Source organism: Pituophis catenifer, unplaced genomic scaffold (assembly GCF_029215685.1).
Source record: "Pituophis catenifer annectens isolate HBS135680 unplaced genomic scaffold, rPitCat1.0.hap2 SCAF_4, whole genome shotgun sequence".
NCBI classification, from domain to species: Eukaryota; Metazoa; Chordata; class Lepidosauria; order Squamata; family Colubridae; genus Pituophis; species Pituophis catenifer.
This window is the reverse complement of record NW_027256884.1, coordinates 63,890,091-63,911,146: the sequence shown is the minus strand read 5'-3', so window position 1 is coordinate 63,911,146 and position 21,056 is coordinate 63,890,091. Positions and strand designations below refer to the sequence as shown.

The following is a 21,056-nucleotide window of genomic DNA, read 5'->3' as shown; positions in this document are numbered from 1 at the left end:
CTGGTATAGTGTCGCGCCAGCAGCCTGCGCAGCTGGCGCTCGCATTGGAAAGTGAGGAGGCTGAAGAGGATGTGGTGTCAGAGGCAGAGACTCAGCCAGGGCCTTCAGAACCTCCAGAGGCTCCTTCAAGTGGAGATAGCAAAGTGTCTCCTCAATGCTTGAGCACGCAGGGCTGCCAAAAGGCAGGAGTGGCTACTCAGGAGGAGGAGGTCTCCTTGAGAGTAAGACTTGAGGATAATTGGCCACTCCCTTAGACTATTTAAGTCATACACCATTAGTAAGTTTCTTGCTAGAAACAACTTGTAATCAACATCAGAGCATTTTTGGAAAAGTCTTATCGCATCTTGCTTTCTGGGCTGGTTGCAAACCTTTGCCGGACTTTGGTTTATTCTTGCTACTTAATAAATTTGATAAGGACTGTTGGTGTGTGTCTATATCCTCGGGAATCCAGAGCTGGGGCAGAACAGCCGCAAGGGTCATCGTGCCAGTGCCAGCACTCACGGCAAGAGGCTATGTGGTGTATTGTGCTATTGCATGTGTGAGTGGTAGCACCGGCATGACAAGCCATGCGGCATCCTGCCGTGAGTGGCGGCCCTGGTGTGATGAGCCTTCTGGTGTTCTGTTGCAAGGGGCAGCACTGGCATGATGCACTATGTAAGCAGCCACAGGAGACTGCAGAAGAAATCGGGCAGTGGTACGACAGGTGTCGGGGCATGGGCAGCTTGCTTCAGTGATCCTAAGGTAAGTGGGTACAGGATGCGTGGGGCAGTTCCAGCCCCCACCACTGCCCTAGGTTGATTTTTATGCCTACACCTTGCCCGACCTCATACAACCAGACAGTGGGTGGGGCTTAACTAGGGCTTATTTTGGGTAGGGCTTATATTAGGTGCAGGTGTGAAAATTGGGCTAGGGCTTGTTTTCGGGGTATGTCATATTTTCAGGGAAACACAGTAACAACAGCTGCTGTTCAATAGAGATTTCTCATACTCGACACATAACTTTCTTGTGGGACTTGTACAAATCCTGATTTTAATTTAGCAAATACATATATGATGACATAGAGGAGTGAGTCTGTTATGTTTTTCTACCAATGTAATATTAACCATTAGAATGTAGTTAATCTGTCCAAAATGCAAGATAAATTTATCCTAGTCAGTACTTAAAAATAAATATACCTCACATTGGTCATGCCCACGTCGGAGCCTGAATCTGTGGAGGAGGATCAGCCGGAGCTGGAACTGATGGAGATCGAGGGGGCGGCTTTGTTGGCTTTGGAGGAATGTGTGGAGGAGCAGGCCAAGGCAGCCCAGGACCCCTCAGGATTGGGACGGTTTATTAGCAGGGAGGAACGGGGTCAGGATGACTGAGAGAGGGCAAGCAGTGGACATGAGCAACTGAGCTCAGGCAATGAGCAAGGACCGCCCAGTCTTGATCCCCAAGCATGGAGAGTGGAGAGAAGGTGGGAACAGTGCAGGCAACCTGATGACTTGGGAGAGAGTGCCCCTCCCCTCTTCACAAGGCACACCTGGGGGACTGATATTTAAGGAGATGCCATGGGGAGGGGCATTTGTCGGGAACAAATGCTGAATTTGTAGAGTTTGGTGTGCTGGTACAAACATTTAGAGTTTGCAGAACTGCTCGCTTCTTCCTTCCTTTGTGGACTCAGAGCCTTGTTCCTGACTTCGTGAACTCAGTACCTTGTTCCTTACTTTGTGAACTCCTTGTTTGTTCCTTGGTTCATGGACTCATTTCCCTGTTCCTTTGTTTTGCTGGACTGGGCACAGCCAGAGACTGCCTTGTGTGTGTGTGTGTGTGTGTGTGTGTGTGTGTGTGTGTGTGTGTGTGTGTGCTTTGCTCTCGGACTTGCCAAGAATGTAGGAGCATTTGGGGAAAAATTTGGAACATTAAAGGGGAGTTTGAACTCTCAGCTGGCTGTTTGACCTTCATGCCTTGTCCCAGGTCATCATGCATACAATTTATTAAACATGCTCAGTAAGCTAATTAGATGGCACTTGGCAAAATTAGTTATATCACCTTTGTTGTAAATTAAATAACTTATAGAATGATCCTGGTCATTTCACTTCTTATTGTCCAATCCATATATGTAAACTGTTAATACTGTTACTATCTGATCTTAGAGATTCTGGAGGTATCATGTTCTATTTAGGTACTTCCCTGTGTTTCAACTATACAATTAACTTCAAAGCAGTGACATCTAACTTCTAATATACTATAGGAAGCTGATCACAAAGTTAATAGGATAGTACTGTTGAAGGGACTGGGTCCAGAAGGTGGTAAACGCTTAAATGAGACAGAAAATATTTTTGTCTGTTTAAAAGAGACAATGGTCAGGCTACTCCTGAAGAAACAAGACCTGAACCCAGAGTCTGTCAGAGTAGGAAGTGGGAGCACTGTACTATGATGGTTTTGCTTCTCCTTGGAAAGCTGTTTCCAGAGGTTGCTGGATTGGCAATTGATTAGATTGGAATCCTAATTTATCACATATGCTTTTTAATGTCAATATGAAACTGCTGGGAGAGAATATCTAGAGAAGTGGCTGAATTGTCATAAATATATGAATGTTGCCTACCTCTACTTTTCATCTAATATGTGGGTGGTGCATCTGTGCAACTGAGTGATACCCTGCCTGCTCTGGGTCTTCCCTTGCCGTAAGGTTCCTTAAGGTGCTTCTAGATCCATCCTTTGTCCCTAGAATCCCAGGTGGTTTCAGGAGCATGGAATATTTTTTATAAATTTCAGTTGATTTACCAACTGTGACTTACCTGGACAGAGGCAGCCTCACAAAAATTATTCACATTCTGGCAATTTCCCAGTTGGGAATGTTACTGCAGTGTGTTCTATATGGGACTGCATTTGAAATTGGTTTGGAATTTCAATTAATTCAAATTAGAATGGTTTGACTGTTCTCTAGAATGACTTATATGAACATATTATGTCAGTATTTCACCATTTATATTGCCAGTCCATTTCTACCATATTTTCCCCAAAATAAGACCTGGTGTTATATTTTTGGGAGCTACAAAATAAGCAATAAGGCTTATTTTCAGGGAAACATGATATCAGGGCAATCAGCCCAGCAAGGTGCCCCACCCCCCACCCCGCAGCACGCACACAAGAGGTGGTGACTGTGCGAGGGCCAAGTTCAGGAGCAGCTGCAGCCTGCCAGCCCCTTTGATCGATGCACTCTGGGGCTGCGCAGTAGTGCAAGTGAGTTGACTATCTGTCCAACAGTAGATGGTGTTGTGACCCAGGCCCAAGTAGTTAGTATTAAATACAAACAGTTCAAAAAGAAACAGACTTTATTAGAACATCTGAGAATTAACTCATTCTCAGCGTAGTCCAAACTAAATTAAAGCAAATTCTTCAAAACACCATTCCACAGTTTATCACCTGACCTTGGGATAATTAGGCAAACTGCCAAAGGCTTTTCTTGGCAAAACTTCAAAAGCAGAAGACGCCAACAAGAAATGAATATAGTGAAACAAGAACCAATTCTCTCAATGTTGTTTTCTGGCAAAGAGGCCAAGAGTCGTTGCTGATCTTTTAAGCCTTATGGGAGGGGCCAATCATCTCTTGGCCCTACTCCCAAGTCGTCCTCACTGCTTTATCTGCTCCTGCCTTCTGGCAGCTCTTCTCATACGTGCACTAGGAACAGGATCCTCCTGTTCCTCTGCCTCTCTACTGTCAGCCTCTGGAGGCTCCAAAGTCTGCACATCACTCCCCAATGGCCTTGGCCCCATCTCTGCCTCCGACGCAGAGCCCTCATCCGGGCCTTCCCCAGCATCCAGGACTGGCTGCTGGTGGACCAAACACTATCCCTCACCACAGGGCCCTTCCCCCAAGTTTGACTATCTGGATACGGCCTTGACGGAAATTGGTCATGGAAGGCTTTCACCAAGAGAGGTGCATGTACGGAGGTCACATCCTCCCAGGTGAAGTCCTCCGGCCCATATCCCTTCGGCAATGGCTGAAGCAACCCTGGAGGAGCTCCCGTTGCCGACTTGGTATGACGGCAGCAAACACAGGACGTGACATAAGCCTGGACATCGTGTCACAATCGGGGCCACCAAAAAGTGCAGGAAACTAGGACTGGCCCATGTTCTTCCTCAGCCTCATCACTGTCCGACTCTGCTGCCAGCTCCGCAAGCTGCTGGCAGACCACAACAGATGGAGGCAGAGGCATGGAGGAGGAGGCAGGCAATCTGGACATGCCGCATGGGCCACAGGCAAGCTGAGAGATAGAGGGACAGAGTGGACAGGTGGCCATGGGAGGCTTGTCTATGTTTCTTGGCTTGTCTCCCGCGCCCATCCACCCACTCAGGGCCACTATTTCTTGGCTTGCCTGCAGCCCACTTGGCAGATCAGGATCACCTGCATTCTCCACGTGCCTCTTCCTCCATCTGCTGCTGGTGCCACTGCACAAAAATGAGCCCCCTGTGGCTACCTGTTTGCTCTAGCCTACTCTTGACTTTCCCTGGCCCACGAAGCATGTCTGGATTGCCTTCCTTCCTACCATGCCTCTACCTCTATCTGCTGCCAGTGCTGCCATGGAAAGACTGCAGCTGGCCACCTGCTCCAGCCCACCAACTCTCAGCTTTCCTGCAGCCCACATGGTACATCCAGATCACATGCCTCCCCCCGCCTCTGTCTCCACCTGTTTGGACAGGTAATCAACTCAGTTGCACTGCACAGACTGCAGCTGTTGCTGGACACCATCATCCCCTGTGCCCTCACCATCTCTGGTGCTGCCCATGCCCATCCATCCCCCACTCCCCGGCTGTTGACGACCTTAACTGAGGCTTATTTGGGGTGGGGTAGGGCTTATATTAGGAGCATGCTAAAAATCAGACTAGGGCTTATTCTTTGGGGAAACACAGTTCAAAGGGATGGTTTCTTACCTTTAAAGACCTAAATGTCTTAGAACCAGGTTATTTGACAGGATGCCTTGTTTCATATACTCCTATGCACCTTTCTTCTAACAAGGGTCTTCTCTGAGCCCTCCACTAGAGAAGGGCATAGATTCTACAATGGAGAAAATGTTTCTGTGGTGGCACCTCATTTATGGAATTCCTTCCCCAGACATGTTTAACTTGATGCCCACATTAGCATTATTGTAGCAAAAGGCAAATATATTTTTTCTTAGGCTTTTTATTTGCATTTTAGTTCATATTGTTTTATATTTTGTATGATCACCTTCCTGCTGCCTAGTTTGCATGGTGTTTTTATTGTAGATTTCATTTTGATTTTACTATATATGTTTTTATTAAAGCTATATTTCAATGTGTTTTATCTTAAGCTACCCAAAGATCTTTAACTATTGGACATTTTGAAAATTTCCCTCAATACATATTTTCAAATAGCTGCTAGTAACATATCTCCTAAATTGGCTTACTCTAAGAATGCCTATATGCCAGGAGGAAACAGTATCTTTGCTTTTAGAAGATAAGGTCACATAATACCAAGAGGATTCTGTGTCCCTTATTTTTAAAAATATAATAATCCATTATAGCACTATTTTCTATTAAGAATAATGAAAACTATGGTCCCATTCTTGATCTTTTTCTCCCATGGACTTTGAGAGTCTGGTGAAACCTATATATCTCTTCTTTTTTAAAAAAACAAACAAACAAAACATAATGCATAGATACTGATTTTTTATTACAAAAAAACCAAATTATGCTGAAATAGTGTAATACCATGTTTCCCTGAAAATAAGCCCTATAATGTTAATTACGCATGCACTAAATATAAGCCCTACTCCCAAAAATAAGCCCTGCTTAAGCAAATGGCCAGCCGCCATTTTGTCTGGTTGCTTGCCATGCTGCTGACATGAGGTTAGGAGGTGAGGGAGGGTGAGGTGAGGGGGGAACTGCCCATGTGCCTTGCGCTGACTTACCAAAGGGTTGCAGCAAAGCCATCCTATCCACGCATACAGCTACCTCGTGGGGGCCACTCCCACCACCACCTCCAGCAAGCACGGCCACTGCTGCAGCTGATTGCAGCTGCAAAAACAATAGGAGGCTGAGCAACTCACCCCACGTGCCTCGCTCCTTGCACAGGCTTACCAAATGGTACCATAGCAGTAGCTATCCACATTTTTTTCACTGTTATTTTGTCCCGACCCACATGGCCCAGCACAGTAAAGAGCTGCCTTTTCTTTGCCAAAAAAGTTCCTCATTGCAGGTTTGACCCAGGCCCACGTAGTTAATATTAAATGCAAAACAGTTCCAAAAACAAACAGATTTTATTAAAACAGCTGAGAATTAACTCATTCTCATCTTATTCCAAATTAAATGAAAGCAAAGTTCTCCAAACATCTTCAGTTTATCTCTGACCTTGGGATAATTAGGCAAACTTCCAAAGGCTTTTCTTGGCAACAGTTCAGGAACAGAAGATGCTGACAAGAAAGAAATACATCCAAACACGAAGCAAATCTCTCAACGGTTGTTTTCCAGCAAAAAGGCCAAGAGTCGTTGCTGGTCTTTTAAGCCTTATGGGAGGGGCCAATCATGTCTTTGCCCTACTCCTGAGTCATCCTCTCTGCTTTAGCTGCTCCTGCCTTCTGGCAGCTCTTCTCATACATGCACTAGGAACAGGCTCCTCCTGTTCCTCTGCCTCTCTATTGTCAGCCTCTGGAGGCTCCAAAGTCCATACATCACTCCCTGATGGCCCTGGCCCCATCTCTGCCTCTGACACAGAGCCCTCATCTGGGCCTTCCCCAGCCTCCAGAACTGGCCCATGTTCTTCCTCAGCCTCAGGGTTCTGGGTAAGATTAGTGCCGCCACGTGTTTATTGGACCCGTGTCCCTCCTGGTTGGTACTGGCCTCCCAGGAGGTTACACGAGGCTGGCTCCAGGGGATTATAGGTGCTTCTCTGGGTGAGGGTGCCTTTCCTGCTGCCTTGAAAGAGGCGGTAGTGAGGCCCCTCCTCAAGAAGCCTTCCCTGGACCCGGCTGAATTAGCCAACTATCGTCCAGTCTCCAACCTTCGTTTTGTGGCGAAGGTTGTTGAGAGCGTGGTGGCACGACAACTTCCCCGGCACCTGGATGAAGCTATCTATCTAGACCCGTACCAGTCGGGCTTCAGGCAGGGGTACAGCACAGAAACGGCATTGGTCGCGTTGGTGGATGATCTCTTGAGGGCTCGGGACAGGGGTTGTTCCTCTGTCCTAGTCCTATTAGATCTCTCAACGGCTTTTGATACCATCGACCATGGTATCATGCTGCAGCGGTTGAGGGGGTTAGGAATAGGGGGCACCGTTTTGCGGTGGTTCTCCTCCTTCCTCTCTGACCACTTGCAGTTCGTGTTGGCAGGGGGGCAGAGGTCGACCTCAAGGCGTCTCGCATGGGGAGTGCCGCAAGGGTCGGTCCTCTCGCCCCTCCTGTTCAACATTTATGTGAAGCCGCTGGGTGAGATCATCCGTGGTTTGGGGGTGAAGTGCCATCTGTACGCTGATGATACTCAGCTGTACATCTCCACCCCAGACCACCCCAACGATGCCCTTGATGTGATGTCCCGCTGCCTGGAGGCCGTGCGGGTCTGGATGGGGAGGAACAGGCTCAGACTCAACCCCTCCAAGACCGAGTGGCTGTGGCTTCCGGCGCCCCGATATAGTCAGCAGGTGCCATCGCTGACTATTGGGGGTGAATCTTTGCCCCCCACGGAGAGGGCTCGCAATCTGGGTGTCCTCCTGGACGCGCGGCTGTCTTTAGAAGAGCATATGACGGCCGTGGCCAGGGGGGCCTTTTATCAGGTTCGCCTGATTCGCCAGTTGCAGCCCTTTCTGGATTGGGACGCCCTGCGCACGGTCACTCATGCCCTTGTTACTTCCCGGTTGGACTATTGTAATGCTCTCTACATGGGGCTCCCCTTGAAGAGCACTCGGAGGCTCCAACTGGTCCAGAATGTGGCTGCGCAGGTGGTTATGGGCGCAACCCGTTGTGCCCATGTGACACCCCTCCTGCGCGAGCTGCACTGGCTCCCAGTGGTCTTCCGGGTGCGATTCAAGGTGTTGGTTACCACCTTTAAAGCGCTCCATGGCATAGGACCCGGGTACCTCCGAGACCGTCTTCTGCCACCAATAGCCTCCCACCGACCAGTTCGTTCCCACAGAGAGGGTCTCCTCAGGGTGCCATCAGCCAGGTTATGTCGGCTGGCGACGCCCAGGGGGAGGGCCTTCTCTGTGGGAGCCCCAGCCCTGTGGAATGAACTGCCCCCGGAAATTTGTAAGATATCTGACCTCCGGGTGTTTTGCTGCGCATTGAAGACCCTGTTGTTCCGCCAGGCCGGACTATCAACACAATAGTTTTAAATTGGGGTATTTAAATTTATTGGGGTTTTAAATTTGAGCCACTTATTTAATTATTTTAAATTTTATATCATTGTTTTGTCTGTGTTTTTAAATAGGCTGTACACCGCCCTGAGTCCTTCGGGAGAAGGGCGGTATAGAAATAAAATTATTATTATTATTATTATTATTATTATTATTATTATTATTATTATTATTATTATTATTATTATTATTATTATTATCATTGCTGTCTGACTCTGCTGCCAGCTCTGCAGGCTGCTGGCGGACCACAACACCTGCTATGGTACCCTTCAGTAAGCTGGCACATGGGTCACATTGCTCGGCCTCCTGTTTTTGCAGCCACAATCGGCTGTAGAAGTGGCCACGCTTGCTGGAAGCGGTGGCTGGAGCAACCCCCATGAGGCAACTATATGTGTGGATGGGATGGCCTGCTGCGACCCTTCGGTAAGCCAGTGTGGGGCGCAGGGGGCAGCTCACCTCCCCACCTCATACCGGAATATGGAAGGGGGAATTAAATAAGGCCTAGCTACCGGGTCTTATTTTTGGGGAAACACTAATATTAACTATTATTGAAATAGAGCAATATATGTGCTTCTTTATTAATCCATATAATTTTAGGTAGTGAGATTTATTAAAGTTAACAAATATTTAATCTAGCAATTTTATAACATAATCTATATGTTATAAATTACTTACCCAATGTTCAATATTGAATTAAAAACTACATTTCAATTAGAGATTAGTGAAAAAAAAGTTCCTCAACAGACCCATTGAACTCTATTGATGGAACTCCAAAGGGTCCATGATCCTCAGATTAAGAATTTGGAGTATACTTTTCATTAAATAATGGGATTTTAACATCTATATTACTTTGATTGAGTCAGGACTTTAATATTTACCTTTTCTGTCTCCACAGCAACAGTATTTCATAAAAATTCCATAAGTTTTTGGTTGTTTATCCTAACAGATTGTTGCAATAAAATATGCTAGTGATGAGATGATAAAGTGTCTGTTTGTATCAGATGTAAAACTGAAGGTAATAGAAAGCCATATCTACCACCTATTTATATCAATGCAATTCTTATGCATGGAGGACTATTTTAAGGAACTAAACTTTGAAGTTTCATCAATTAGAGAAAGAAAGAAATGTTAAGAATCACATTTTATTATCACAAACATGTGATAATTAAAACAAGAATTAACATGAAAGTTAAACTATAGAGGAAAAAAATGAAACAGGACAGAAATAACTTAAATGGGAAAAAATATAATGAAACAGATGGAAAATATAAGGAATGTCTTGCATGAAACCAATGTTTAGCCCAGTGCTAAAGTTTTTCTAATATTTATAATTATTTAGTGCTTGGGTAAAGCAGGCCCTCTATGGATGTATTCCTGAAGCTAGCAGAAATTGGGCTGGAAATTATTTCTTCTTTCCTCTTGAAATTAGGTGCCAGAAAGACTGACATTTAATAATAAGCTTGACATTATTGGCAGTAGGATAATGACCCTTAGGTAAAAAACCCTCAGTTTTTATTAAATAAAAACTTTATTATTTAATAAATTTATTATTTATTAAATAAACTGCAAATGTATGACTGGAAAACTGCATAGTAAGAAGAAAAAGGAGACAGACTGGACCTGAATTACCCTATGCTTAATTTACTTTGCTGAGTGGAATTGGCTATAGACAAACTGCTTTTCCTCTCTTTTTAGAGGTTATTGGAGAGCTATTGTTCCAGTGGTGGGTTCCTCCTGGTTTGGCCCGGTTCGGCGGAGCCGGTAGCGTTGATGATATGATGTCACCGAACCGGTTCTGGCCCCCCCCGCCCCCCACCCCCCGCATTATTCTTACCTTTTATTTGGCCCCACCCCCAATCTATTGCTGCTTCCTGAGTCCCAACTGATGGCTAGAGGGAAAAAAACTGTTTAAACTCTTGCCGCGGGCCTTCAAAGGGCCGCCCTACAGCTGATCTGTGTTAAAAGAAAACAAATGAGTAGACAGGTTCCTGCAAAAATAAATGGGTAGACCCAGTGGTGGGATTCTACTTCGGTAGAACCGGTTGTTAAGTAGTTAAGTAGTTAAGCAGTTCGGAGAACCGGTTGTTAAAAGAAATCTCCTTTTGTTTTTTTCCACTTTACAGGGTTAATCCTGTAAGGATTAATTACAACAATTGGTGTTGTTTCCTAGCCTAATCTTTATTACAGAAACTGCGTCTCCAGCAGTATGCCTAGACTTTTTATTTATTTATTTATTTATTTTTAATTTAGATTTATATGCCGCCCTTCTCCGGAGACTCAGGGTGGCTTACAATGCACTAAGCAATAGCCTTCATTCTTTTGTATATTTATACAAAGTCAGCTTATTGCCCCCACAACTGGGTCCTCAATTTACCTACCTTAGAAAGGATGGAAGGCTGAGTCAACCTTGAGCCTTGGCGAGATTTGAATCTGCAGTAATTGCAGGCAGCTGGTCTTAATAACCAGCTTAATAACAGGGTGCCTTAGACCACTGTACTACCAAAGTGACTTACTGTCACTTCCGGTTCCGGAGGCTATTTTTTTGCTTGACTTTCTTAAAGGGGAAGGGTTGTTTTAAGCTTTTTACACTGCTGTTGGGAGGAAATACTCCCCTGTTGGAGTTCTTCCAGCCAGGGTGCAATCATCAGCACTTTGAAGAAATAATTGAATCCTTTTGTGCATATGGACTACTCAGAAGGCTGAAAAAGTTATTTTTGACTGGTCCTCGCACTTTTGACCAGTCCTCGAACTTACAACTGTCCTAACATTTTACGTTTTTTGCCCTATCTTGTCACCATGGTGAAGAGAAGCAGTTGTGAAATGAGTGACATGGTTATTAAGAATGCTGCACGGGCATAAATGTGAGGATGGTCATAAGTTTGAGGACCAGTCAAAAGTGCAAGGACTGGTCAGAAATGACTTTTTTCAGTCCTCTGAGTAGTCCCTATACACATAGTCATGGCCACCAGGTCACATGACTAGCTAGCCACGCCCACCTAGTCACATGACCTCCAAGCCACCCCCACAAAATAAGCCATGCCCACAGAACCGGCAGTAAAAAAATTTAGAACCCATCCCTGTATTGTTCATTGTACATATCTTAAAAGAGGGGTGTTAATTTGTTTTTATTCAAATAGAATAGAATTGCTGAATTAAATTAAGCAGGATTTCTTTGCTTTTCTCACCTCTTTTGCAGCTTTTGATATTTTGCCATCTGTACGGTATAAAGAAATTATGAACACAGTTCTCTTGTGGATACAACAATCAGAAACAAAGCTCTCCATCCCACAAGTTACTGTCACAGATTTAGAAACGATGGAGAAAAGGCTCAGGGAGCTAAAGGTAAACAGAGAAATACTGTGCTGCATGTCAACACTGAGATGTAATGTAAAAGCAGTGAGTTATTTATAAATGTTATTTCAAACATACACTCTTGAGTGCTAGATCCTGTAAGATCATTCTCAATCTGAGTTGATAAAAGCTAGAAACTGATAATTTCACATATCACAGGGCTTACAAAGTTCTCTGCAAGAACAGCAAAATGGAATCAATTATTTAAGCACAACTGTACAAGAGATGTCTAAGAGAGCTCCTGCAGGGGTCAGTCAGAAGTACTGGTCAGAAATTGAGGTAATCCTTAATCGTTGGAAGAAGTTATCAACTCAGCTGGTGGAAAATTGTCAGAAACTTGAGGAACAGATAACAAAGTTGAAGCAGTTCCAGGTTGGTTGAAATTGTTTTTTGTGGACTAAATTTTACTAGATAATATTGCCAAGAGACTTCAGTCTGAGGCAAAATGAGTGTTTTCTTGTTTTTATTTGCCTAATTTGTAGAATGGTAAAAAAGCAAGTTTACTAAAATACTTTTGAAGGTTGCTATGCTATTGATAAACTATAATATATTACATGTGTGTCTGTGTGTTTTTATTTGCTTAGACACACACACTGAAGTTTATTTTAAAAACTAAGTAAGAAGTTATTTTTTGATACGACACTTATATACGTGATTAATATATTTCTTTTATTTTTATTTTTATTATTTTTAAAGATATTTTTGATATATTTTTGAAATTATCCTCTGATTTAGTCACAATGGCATACTTTCATGCAGTGCAATGCTCTCTTTTCAAAACCAGAATGACACAAAAACCCTGAAAAAATGGATGGCTGAAGTGGATATTTTTCTAAATGAAGACTGGCCAGCACTTGGAAATTCAGAAACACTAGAGAAACAATTAGAACAGTGTACAGTAAGTTTCCATTTTATGCTCTATTTCATGGATGTAAATATTATGAGCATAACTATTGTACAAATACAGTTACTTTCATTTTGTATATGTAGGTTTATATGTCTGTTTAGGAAAAGTATGTGAGATATCCAGGGGTGGGATTCAGCTGGTTCAGACTAGTTCAGGCGAACTGGTAGTTCCGATGATCATCTGGCCCCACCCACCCACCCCTGCCCTATCCTGTCCTATATTTCCTACTTTCTGGCTCAGCTGATTTCCACGCCTCCGCTGTTCTACTTACTGGGGCTGCCTTAGAAGGTAAGCAGCTGAGCTTAAAATTGCTATATTTTGAACGCTGTGTGCAAGCGCATCAGAACCGGTTGTTAAAACGGTTGCAGCCCACCACTGGAGATATCTGTGCAGCTATGGCTTCTACTGGATTATTGTACACGGGTTTTTTTTTCATTTTTATCACTATTTTAAATTATCTTAATCTCAGTATGTTTTTTGTTTCTTTTTCAAGATATATGGTTAAAATTGCATATACAAGCAATAAAATTGAGTACTTTTCTTTAAATTATGGGTTTCTATATAGTAGAATTGTAGTGAAATTGTACTTAAAATTGTCAGTTTGTGTGGACAATTCAGAAAAAGTATGTATTAATATATCCATTTTCAATTTTTCATTAAATTTATATATTGCATTTCTGTTTATATAATTATTCAATATGCCATACACATTTTATGTTTTATTTATTGAATCATGTCACATATCAGACATCCTGGAGATTTGTTATACATTGATATATTTTCCCTATCAGGCTTTGGTGAATGACATCCAGACAATCCAGCCCAATTTAAATAGTGTTAATGAGATTGGACAAAAAATGAAGAAGGAAGCAGAGTCAGAGTTTTCTTTGAAATTACAGAATGATCTTAAAGCACTGAATGCTGAATGGGATAATATTTGCCAACAGGTATTCTATTAGGATATGTAGCATTAATTTATTTAAATTCCAGAGTGCTATTTAATATAATTTTCTCTGCTTGGTACACAAATGTGAAAACTAGAGTCAGAATATATCATTCAGAATAATAAATCTTTAATAACTCTACTGTATATAAATGCATGCTAAATAAATAAATGTGATAAACAAATAATTAAATAATTCCTTCCAGAGTACAACACTTTGAAAGACCAGAGGTTGGAAAATACTGATATGCATAAAACATTTTGAATAATAATATATAGCAAGAAATAATTTTTATATCTTCATTGGCTTTCACTTAGCTCAAAATATTTTAATGTTACAAGTATAGAAAACTAACATATGTGCCATTATAATTCTGTTATCCATCTAGAACTAAAACTTCAGTTATAAATAATTTGGAGCTCCAAATTATAGCATATTAATTTTTTATGTAGCTCTCTGAGAAAAGCTTTATTTTCTCAAAAGAGTAATAGTAAATGAAAACAAAATTAATCTGGAATAGGCAATGCTACAGCATAAAATTTGATAGTAAACTTTTAGATATTTTAATATTGTTTAATTAGAAATTATAGACTGGAGAAATAATGTCTACTATATGTTGTACTATATGAAAAGACACAATTCATAGTTTTTCCACAATGTGACTGCATTTACCTGTCATCTTTGTGGCATCATTTATAAATATATGGAAATGATATTCTCAAACAAAATAAGAAATGAATGCAGAACATGGGTTCTTGAATATTCCATACCTTTTTCTACTAAGTAGGCATAGAAATAGGCTAGAAGAAGAGTTTATATTTTCTTTTGTGTAACAAAGTAACTTGTTACTCTTATATGCATTTTTCTTCCAGAAACTTGTCAAGAGTTTATGTATACATATGACAATATTTGAAATATAAATGTGTTCTAAACATTTCAGGATTTTTAATTTATTTTAACTGTAAGACTCATACTCTGGTTATTCATTGGGTTCCAAAGTAGAGTTTTATCTCTTTTTTGAGAGAAAAAATAACTCTTTTTTATTATTATTGATGCAAGGCCTATGATAAGAAAGCAGCATTGAAGAATAGTTTGGATAAGATTGTAAGTCTACGAAAGGATTTGTCAGAAATGCATGAGTGGATTACACAAGCAGAAGATGAATATCTGCAGAGGGATTTTGAATACAAAACACCAGATGAATTGCAGAAAGCTGTTGAAGAATTAAAGGTAGTATATCAAATAGAATTGTTTGATTTGTCTCCAATTCTACTTTTAAGTTTCAATTATACATTATTTGTAGCTTATTTGAAAAAGTTGATCAAGTAATCTATTTATTTTTTGTTAGTTAGCATTTCTTTAAAATATATTGCCAAGATTTTTTAGAATTTAATTTTATTTCAAACAAAATTATCTTCCCTTCCATTCTTTCTTCTTATCATATATTTTCTTCCATTCTTCCCAGTGTAACCCAGAATTGTATTTTGTCATAAATATTTGGAGCAAGTTTGTATCACTTGACTACTAATTCTGTAAGTTTTAAAATGTCTGTTAGAATAGATCCTCATGGAATCCAAAAGATTCTTCAATGCTCTGCTGAAATTTGTAGCTATTCAAAATAGTGTTTGTTGCACTCCAGATGTAGGACAATTCATCAGTCCTAAAATACCTAATTATGATTACTACTTAGAAATGTAAACATAAAGTTTATTTTGTTCAGTTTACATTTTCAAGTAGCCTCTCTCAACAGAATTTTTAAAGTGACATCGGCTGAAGTTGGGATTTCAAAAACCATGTGTTTATAAGTCCCAAAGGTGCTTTTTCAGGAGGCAACTGGACTTTCTTGTTTTTTCTTTGAAGACATTTCACTTCTCATCCAAGAAGCTTCTTCAGCTCTGACAGGATAGTGGGGAATGGAAGGATTTATATTCCTTGTAGACAGCTGATAATTTGCATCCTTTTAGAGAATCGTTGAAGCACTTGGAGGTTTATCTCGGGGTCACCTGAGTAGTGCTTCTGGTTCCTGTAGTCTGCAATTTTTCCCCCCTGGAAATCCATTCCTACTCCCACACCATTCAAAGGGTGTTCATCCCAAATTGTATAGCTAAATGTCTATAGAGATTCTCAGTCATCCAGGTCACGGTTGTCCCAAAGGTGCTTTTTTATATTCCTTGCAGACAACCTACATGTGAAAAAGCACCTTTGGGACAGTAGTGAAGTCTAAAATTTGTTACTACTGGTTCTGTGGGCATGGCTTGGTGGAGGGGTAATGTGATTGGGTGGGCGTGGCCAATTTTTTTTTCACTTTTAAAACCATTTTTTCTATAACCTCTTCGGCAAAGAGGTTGTAAAAAATGCTTTCAAAAGGCTCTGACGATCCCAGCTGAGTTGCCTGATCGGCAGAGGCTTTAACTCAGCTGGGATTGTCAGAGGCATTTAAAAGAAAAAAAGGGTTTTTTTTCTTTTAAAAGCTTTTGATGATCCCAGCTGAACCGCATGATCATCAGAGGCTTTTTTTTTTTTTACTTTTAAAAGCATTTTTTGACCAAAGAGGTTGTAGAAAAAATACTTTTAAAAGTAAAAAAAAGCCTCTGATGATTGTGCAGCTCAGCTGGGCATGGGGGGGGCAGGGATTTTTGCTACCGGTTCTCTGAACCACCCGCCTCCATCGCTACCGGATCGGGCGATCTGGTCCGAGCCGGGAGCATTTCACCCCTGCTTTGGGACAACCATGACCTGGATGACTGAGAATCTCTACAGACTGATGCATTTATAAGAAAAAGAATGTTTATATTTAGGTAATGTTAGGTTTTAATTCTACTGAGGTACAAAATAATATTACAGAAGTGTATAAGAAACTGCAATGAGAAGGTATTGATGACTCTTATAGAAAGATGCTCTTTTGACAGTTGACCAGTATAGTTTATTGGAGGAAAATATTTCCCATGGTGGCCCATTATTGAATATGGAAGTATCTCCACTATCTTTATATAAGTTCTAATGTGGCTACTGCTTCTTCTTAGAGAAATACTAAACCTGACGTTTTTAATAATCAGCATTTGTTTGATAAGGTGCTTGAAAAAGTGGTGAAGATTAATAGTTCTTAAAATGAAAAGTTACATAGAAAGAAATTCTTATTTGTTTTAAAAAGTAGATAGTCTTCTTTGTTATAATACATTGTCAGTATATTCATGAACTGGAATAGGGCATAGCAACAGGTCAGCCAATGGGGGACTGTTTGGTAACTGAAACATAGTATTTGTTGTATGGGGCCATAAGAGACAGTTTGGAGCCTGGGCGTGGCTTAACTGTTCTGTATATAAACTTGAAGGCACTAGCTTCTCCCTTTTCCATTTTGCCTTCTCCATTTTGTGCTTCCATTTTGTGCTGTGTTTCTACTTGCTATTTCTTTCTCTACAATGTGGAAAAACCTACAAGGGTATTGTATGCCGTAGTGTTGTTATGTATATAAAGACTTTTTGAATCCTGCTTAATAATATTGCCTATTGCTTAATGCATTGTAAGCCGCCCTGAGTCTCTGGAGAAGGGCGGCATATAAATCAAATTTAAAAAAAAAAATAGTCTACTTGTATGTGCTGCAACAAATTCTGACATACTTGAGAAGCATTTTCATATTATGCATTTGAACATGGCTGTGACATATGTAAAATTAAAAATTAGTACAGCAGATTTAGGCAATCTCATTCATCTAGTATTTCTCATAGTTTAACATTTTTATTAGGTTATAAAATAAAATAAGATACAAAATAGGAAAGTAAATAGGAAAATGGTGGGGAAGAAGAGGGGGAAGAGAAGTGAGGGAGGATAAGAAAAAAAGAAAAACAAACTGACTTCCAACTCTCTATTGCAGTAAAATAAGGCATTAACATCAAATCACAACTTTTTCTTTTTTCATAATAATATGAACAAGCCATTTCTATAAAGATCTATCAATCTAATTGGTAAAACTCAAAATCAAAGTTTCATTCTTTTCCACTTCAAGCACAAGTTCAGAAGCAGTCTCCATGTAGAAATAAAATTACTTATATTCTTTTCTTTAATCAAAACAGTCAATTTTGCCATTTCGGCCAACTCCATCAACTTCTGCAAGCATTACTCCATGTTAGGAATTGAAGTGTCCTTCCCTTTTTGTGCATACAATAGTCTTGCTGCTGTCAATATATATATATAGTAACAATGTTCCCCCAAAAAATTTCCAGGTCTTTTTCCATTAGACCCAAAAGGAAATATTCTGGTTTCATCTTTATCTCAAACTCCAAGCTTTCGCTGATGACTTAGTATTTATATTAACCTGTTTTCCCCAAAATAAGACATCACTTGATAATAAGCCAAATTGGGCTTTTGAGCGCATGGCAATAAGGCCAAGCGCTTATTTCAGGCTTCAAAAAAAATGTAAGACAGGGTCTTATTTTGGGGAAAACATGGTAGAAAAACCTATAGAAATTGGCCCTAAATTGATAAAGAAAATTGAGGAATATGGAGAGGTGGCAGGGATGAAAATAAATAAAGACAAAACCAAGATATTAGTTAAAAATCTCACCAAAAAACAGAAAAAGGAATTGACAGAGAAAATTGACCTACAGATAGAAAAAAAGGTTAAATACCTTAGTATTTTTTTAACAGCTAGGTGTGGGACAATCAAAGAGGACAACTATACAAAGCTGATACAACAAATTAAAATAGATTTGGAAAGGTGGAAAAATGTACAGTTATCAATGATAGGGAGAATTGCAGTGGTGAAAATGAACATACTACCAAAACTACTCTTTCTATTTCAAACCATACCAGTAAAATTGGAAAAGAATTTTTTTGATGAACTAAATAAACGACTCTGCAATATATTTGGCAAGGGAAAAAATTGAGAATAAAATTGAAAGCATTACAGGATTCTAGAAATAATGGAGGTTTTGGGTTCCCAGACTGGAAATTATACTACCAGGCTGCAGCTCTCACCTGGCTAAAAGATTGAGTAAACTTGAATAACAGAGGACTATTATTACTAGAAGGGCACAACTTACAATTAGGCTGGCATGCCTTTCTCTGGTATGGCAGAAATATGGTGCACAAATATTTCCAGAGGCATTATGTGAGGACCAGGTCAGACAGCATGCTTCAAAATACACCTTTGAAGGCAGGGGAGCTTTTAGCTCCCCTACAGACTCTCCACAGTTCAAGGTTTAGAATGCTTTCTAAGGTTTTCAGAGTTTAAACAAGAACTCTCTGCATGAAGTGTGGATACTGCTACAAGGATGTGTGTGAATAGTTTCATTTTTAACAGCTTCAGATTGGTCATTTGTGGTCATCTGTGGTAAAGCTCTGGAAAAAACATTTTTGAGGCCTTTTCATATAATAGGACTACTTCACCACAAGAGGGAGCCTGTTACGATATTTTCAGGATCAGACTCAATAAATAATTTGAGAATTAGAAATTCAAATATATCTCTGTTTATTTACATAAGGCATTCTATATTCACTGAATATTCACAGATAGAAGCGCAGAATGGACGTATGCAGCTCCTTATATATACAATGGGTGGAGCTAAGTATGGGAGTGGTAAAGTATGAATACATTAAGAAGTGAAGAATAAGTTAACCCCTGACACACTGTTCATGTACTATTTACATAATGGAGAATAAGGCATTTACTTGTGACAAATCCCCCTCTAAATGCCGATTCGATATATTACAACAATTACATTCAGATTCAGAACAATATAAGACATGTAACTTAGAAGTCAAGTATTTATGTTGCTTAGACGGCAAAGGCTTTGTTAATATGTCAGCTATTTGCTCTGATGTTTTGCAATGAACTGCTTTGATAAATCCATCCTGAGATAACTGTCTCACATGTTTAAATTTTATATCTATATGTCTGGACCTTTGTCCAATAGCATCAGATCTAGATATTTCGATAGCAGCTTTGTTATCTTCATGCATGATAAAAGGCAAAATGGTTTTTTTCCAAATGTCAGAAAGTAAATCATTGAACCATACAAGGTTATTTGCTGCCTTAGATAGACAAACATATTCTGCCTCTGTTGTTGAGGTGGCTACTAAATCTTGTTTGCCAGTATACCAGTAAACTGGACAGCCGTTAAGAAAGAATATATAACCAGATGTGCTTTTTCTACATGAGGTATCTCCAGCCCAATCCGCATCGGCGTAACATGTGAGGATGGGCTCCTTGACATTATTAGGTTCCAACAATAAACAGAAGTCTAAACTATTCTTCAAGTACCTTAATATCCTTTTGACAGCTTCCCAATGGTATAGTGATGGTTTGCTGACATGTCTGGACAATAAATTGAGAGGCAAAGCAATATCAGGCCTAGTCCAATTGGAGATATAAAGAAGTGAACCTATGACTGACCTGTAAAATGTATTATCTTTGAATTCAGGAGATGATTCTTCTGTATTCTTCAAAAAATCAGTTTGCATGGGAGTGTCACAGGGCTTAGCGTTACTTAAATTACATTTATTCAAGAGCTCTATGATTTTGTCCCTTTGAGAAAGTTTAAATCCCCTTCTGTTTTTACTGATTTGAACACCAAGATACTTATTTACTTTACCCAAAGATTTCAATGAAAAATGTTCATTCAGTTTTGTTACAAATGCCTCTTTCCTTTCTTTATGTTTACCTATGTACAAAATGTCATCCACATAGATCAATACAAATTCTAGGGAATCATTCTCTTTTTTAACAAAGAAGCAATTGTCAGCAGTAGTGGCATTGAAATTCATAGTTTTGAGAACTTTTACTAAACAATCATACCATTGTTTACCAGATTGTTTCAGCCCGTATAAACTTTTATTTAATAACCAAGTCTCATTTTTGTTTGTGTATTGACTGTGGGGTGCTCTTACATATATTTCTTTATCTAATTTTGCGTGTAAATACGCAGTCTGTATGTCGTATTGAAACACATCGAGGTTGAGTGCTGATGCTATAACCAGAGCAGTTTTGACACTCTCTGTTCTTACTGTGGGGGAGTATGTGTCTGTATAATCCTCGGGATATTTCTGTGCATAACCTTGTGCAACTAATCTAGCTTTGTATAGAGTATTGCCTCCCTCTAAATTTTTAATTTTATATATCCACCTAGTGCCAATGATGGTTTTGTCCTTTGGTGCAATTGTAGGTGTGAACACATTTAGCCCTCGTAAACTATCCATCTCTTTAGTCATGGCTGCTTCCCATTTTTTCTTTTCTTCAGGAGGAAGTTTTAACACTTCCTCATATGTGTTAGGTATTGATGATTCTCCATCCATATACATTACATAATCTTTGTATTTGTTTGGCACTTGATTTCTGCTACTTCTGATTGCTTTTTCTGGTTTACTATCATTGTCATGTAAATACCTTGCTTCTTTTTTAGTTAATGAATCTGTCTTTATTTTATGTTGACTGTTTGTCCATGTTTTGATTTTATTTTTATGTGTGTTGTTACTGTGTTCTTCTCTAATCCTTTTTTCTTGGAGTT

General features: G+C 40.1%; 1 protein-coding gene across 7 annotated transcripts in view; it reads left to right on the top strand.

The window, feature by feature from the left end:
- The window catches only part of DMD (dystrophin), a 2,096,968-nt gene that overhangs the window by 908,293 nt on the left and 1,167,619 nt on the right, over window positions 1-21,056 (top strand). For all 7 annotated transcript variants that reach the window (XM_070944209.1, XM_070944203.1, XM_070944204.1 and 4 more), the window contains exons 21-25: window positions 11,549-11,694; window positions 11,863-12,075; window positions 12,488-12,601; window positions 13,402-13,557; window positions 14,614-14,784. In XM_070944209.1, coding sequence (XP_070800310.1) covers window positions 11,549-11,694; window positions 11,863-12,075; window positions 12,488-12,601; window positions 13,402-13,557; window positions 14,614-14,784 — 800 coding nt within the window. The remainder of the gene's footprint in view (window positions 1-11,548; window positions 11,695-11,862; window positions 12,076-12,487; window positions 12,602-13,401; window positions 13,558-14,613; window positions 14,785-21,056) is intronic.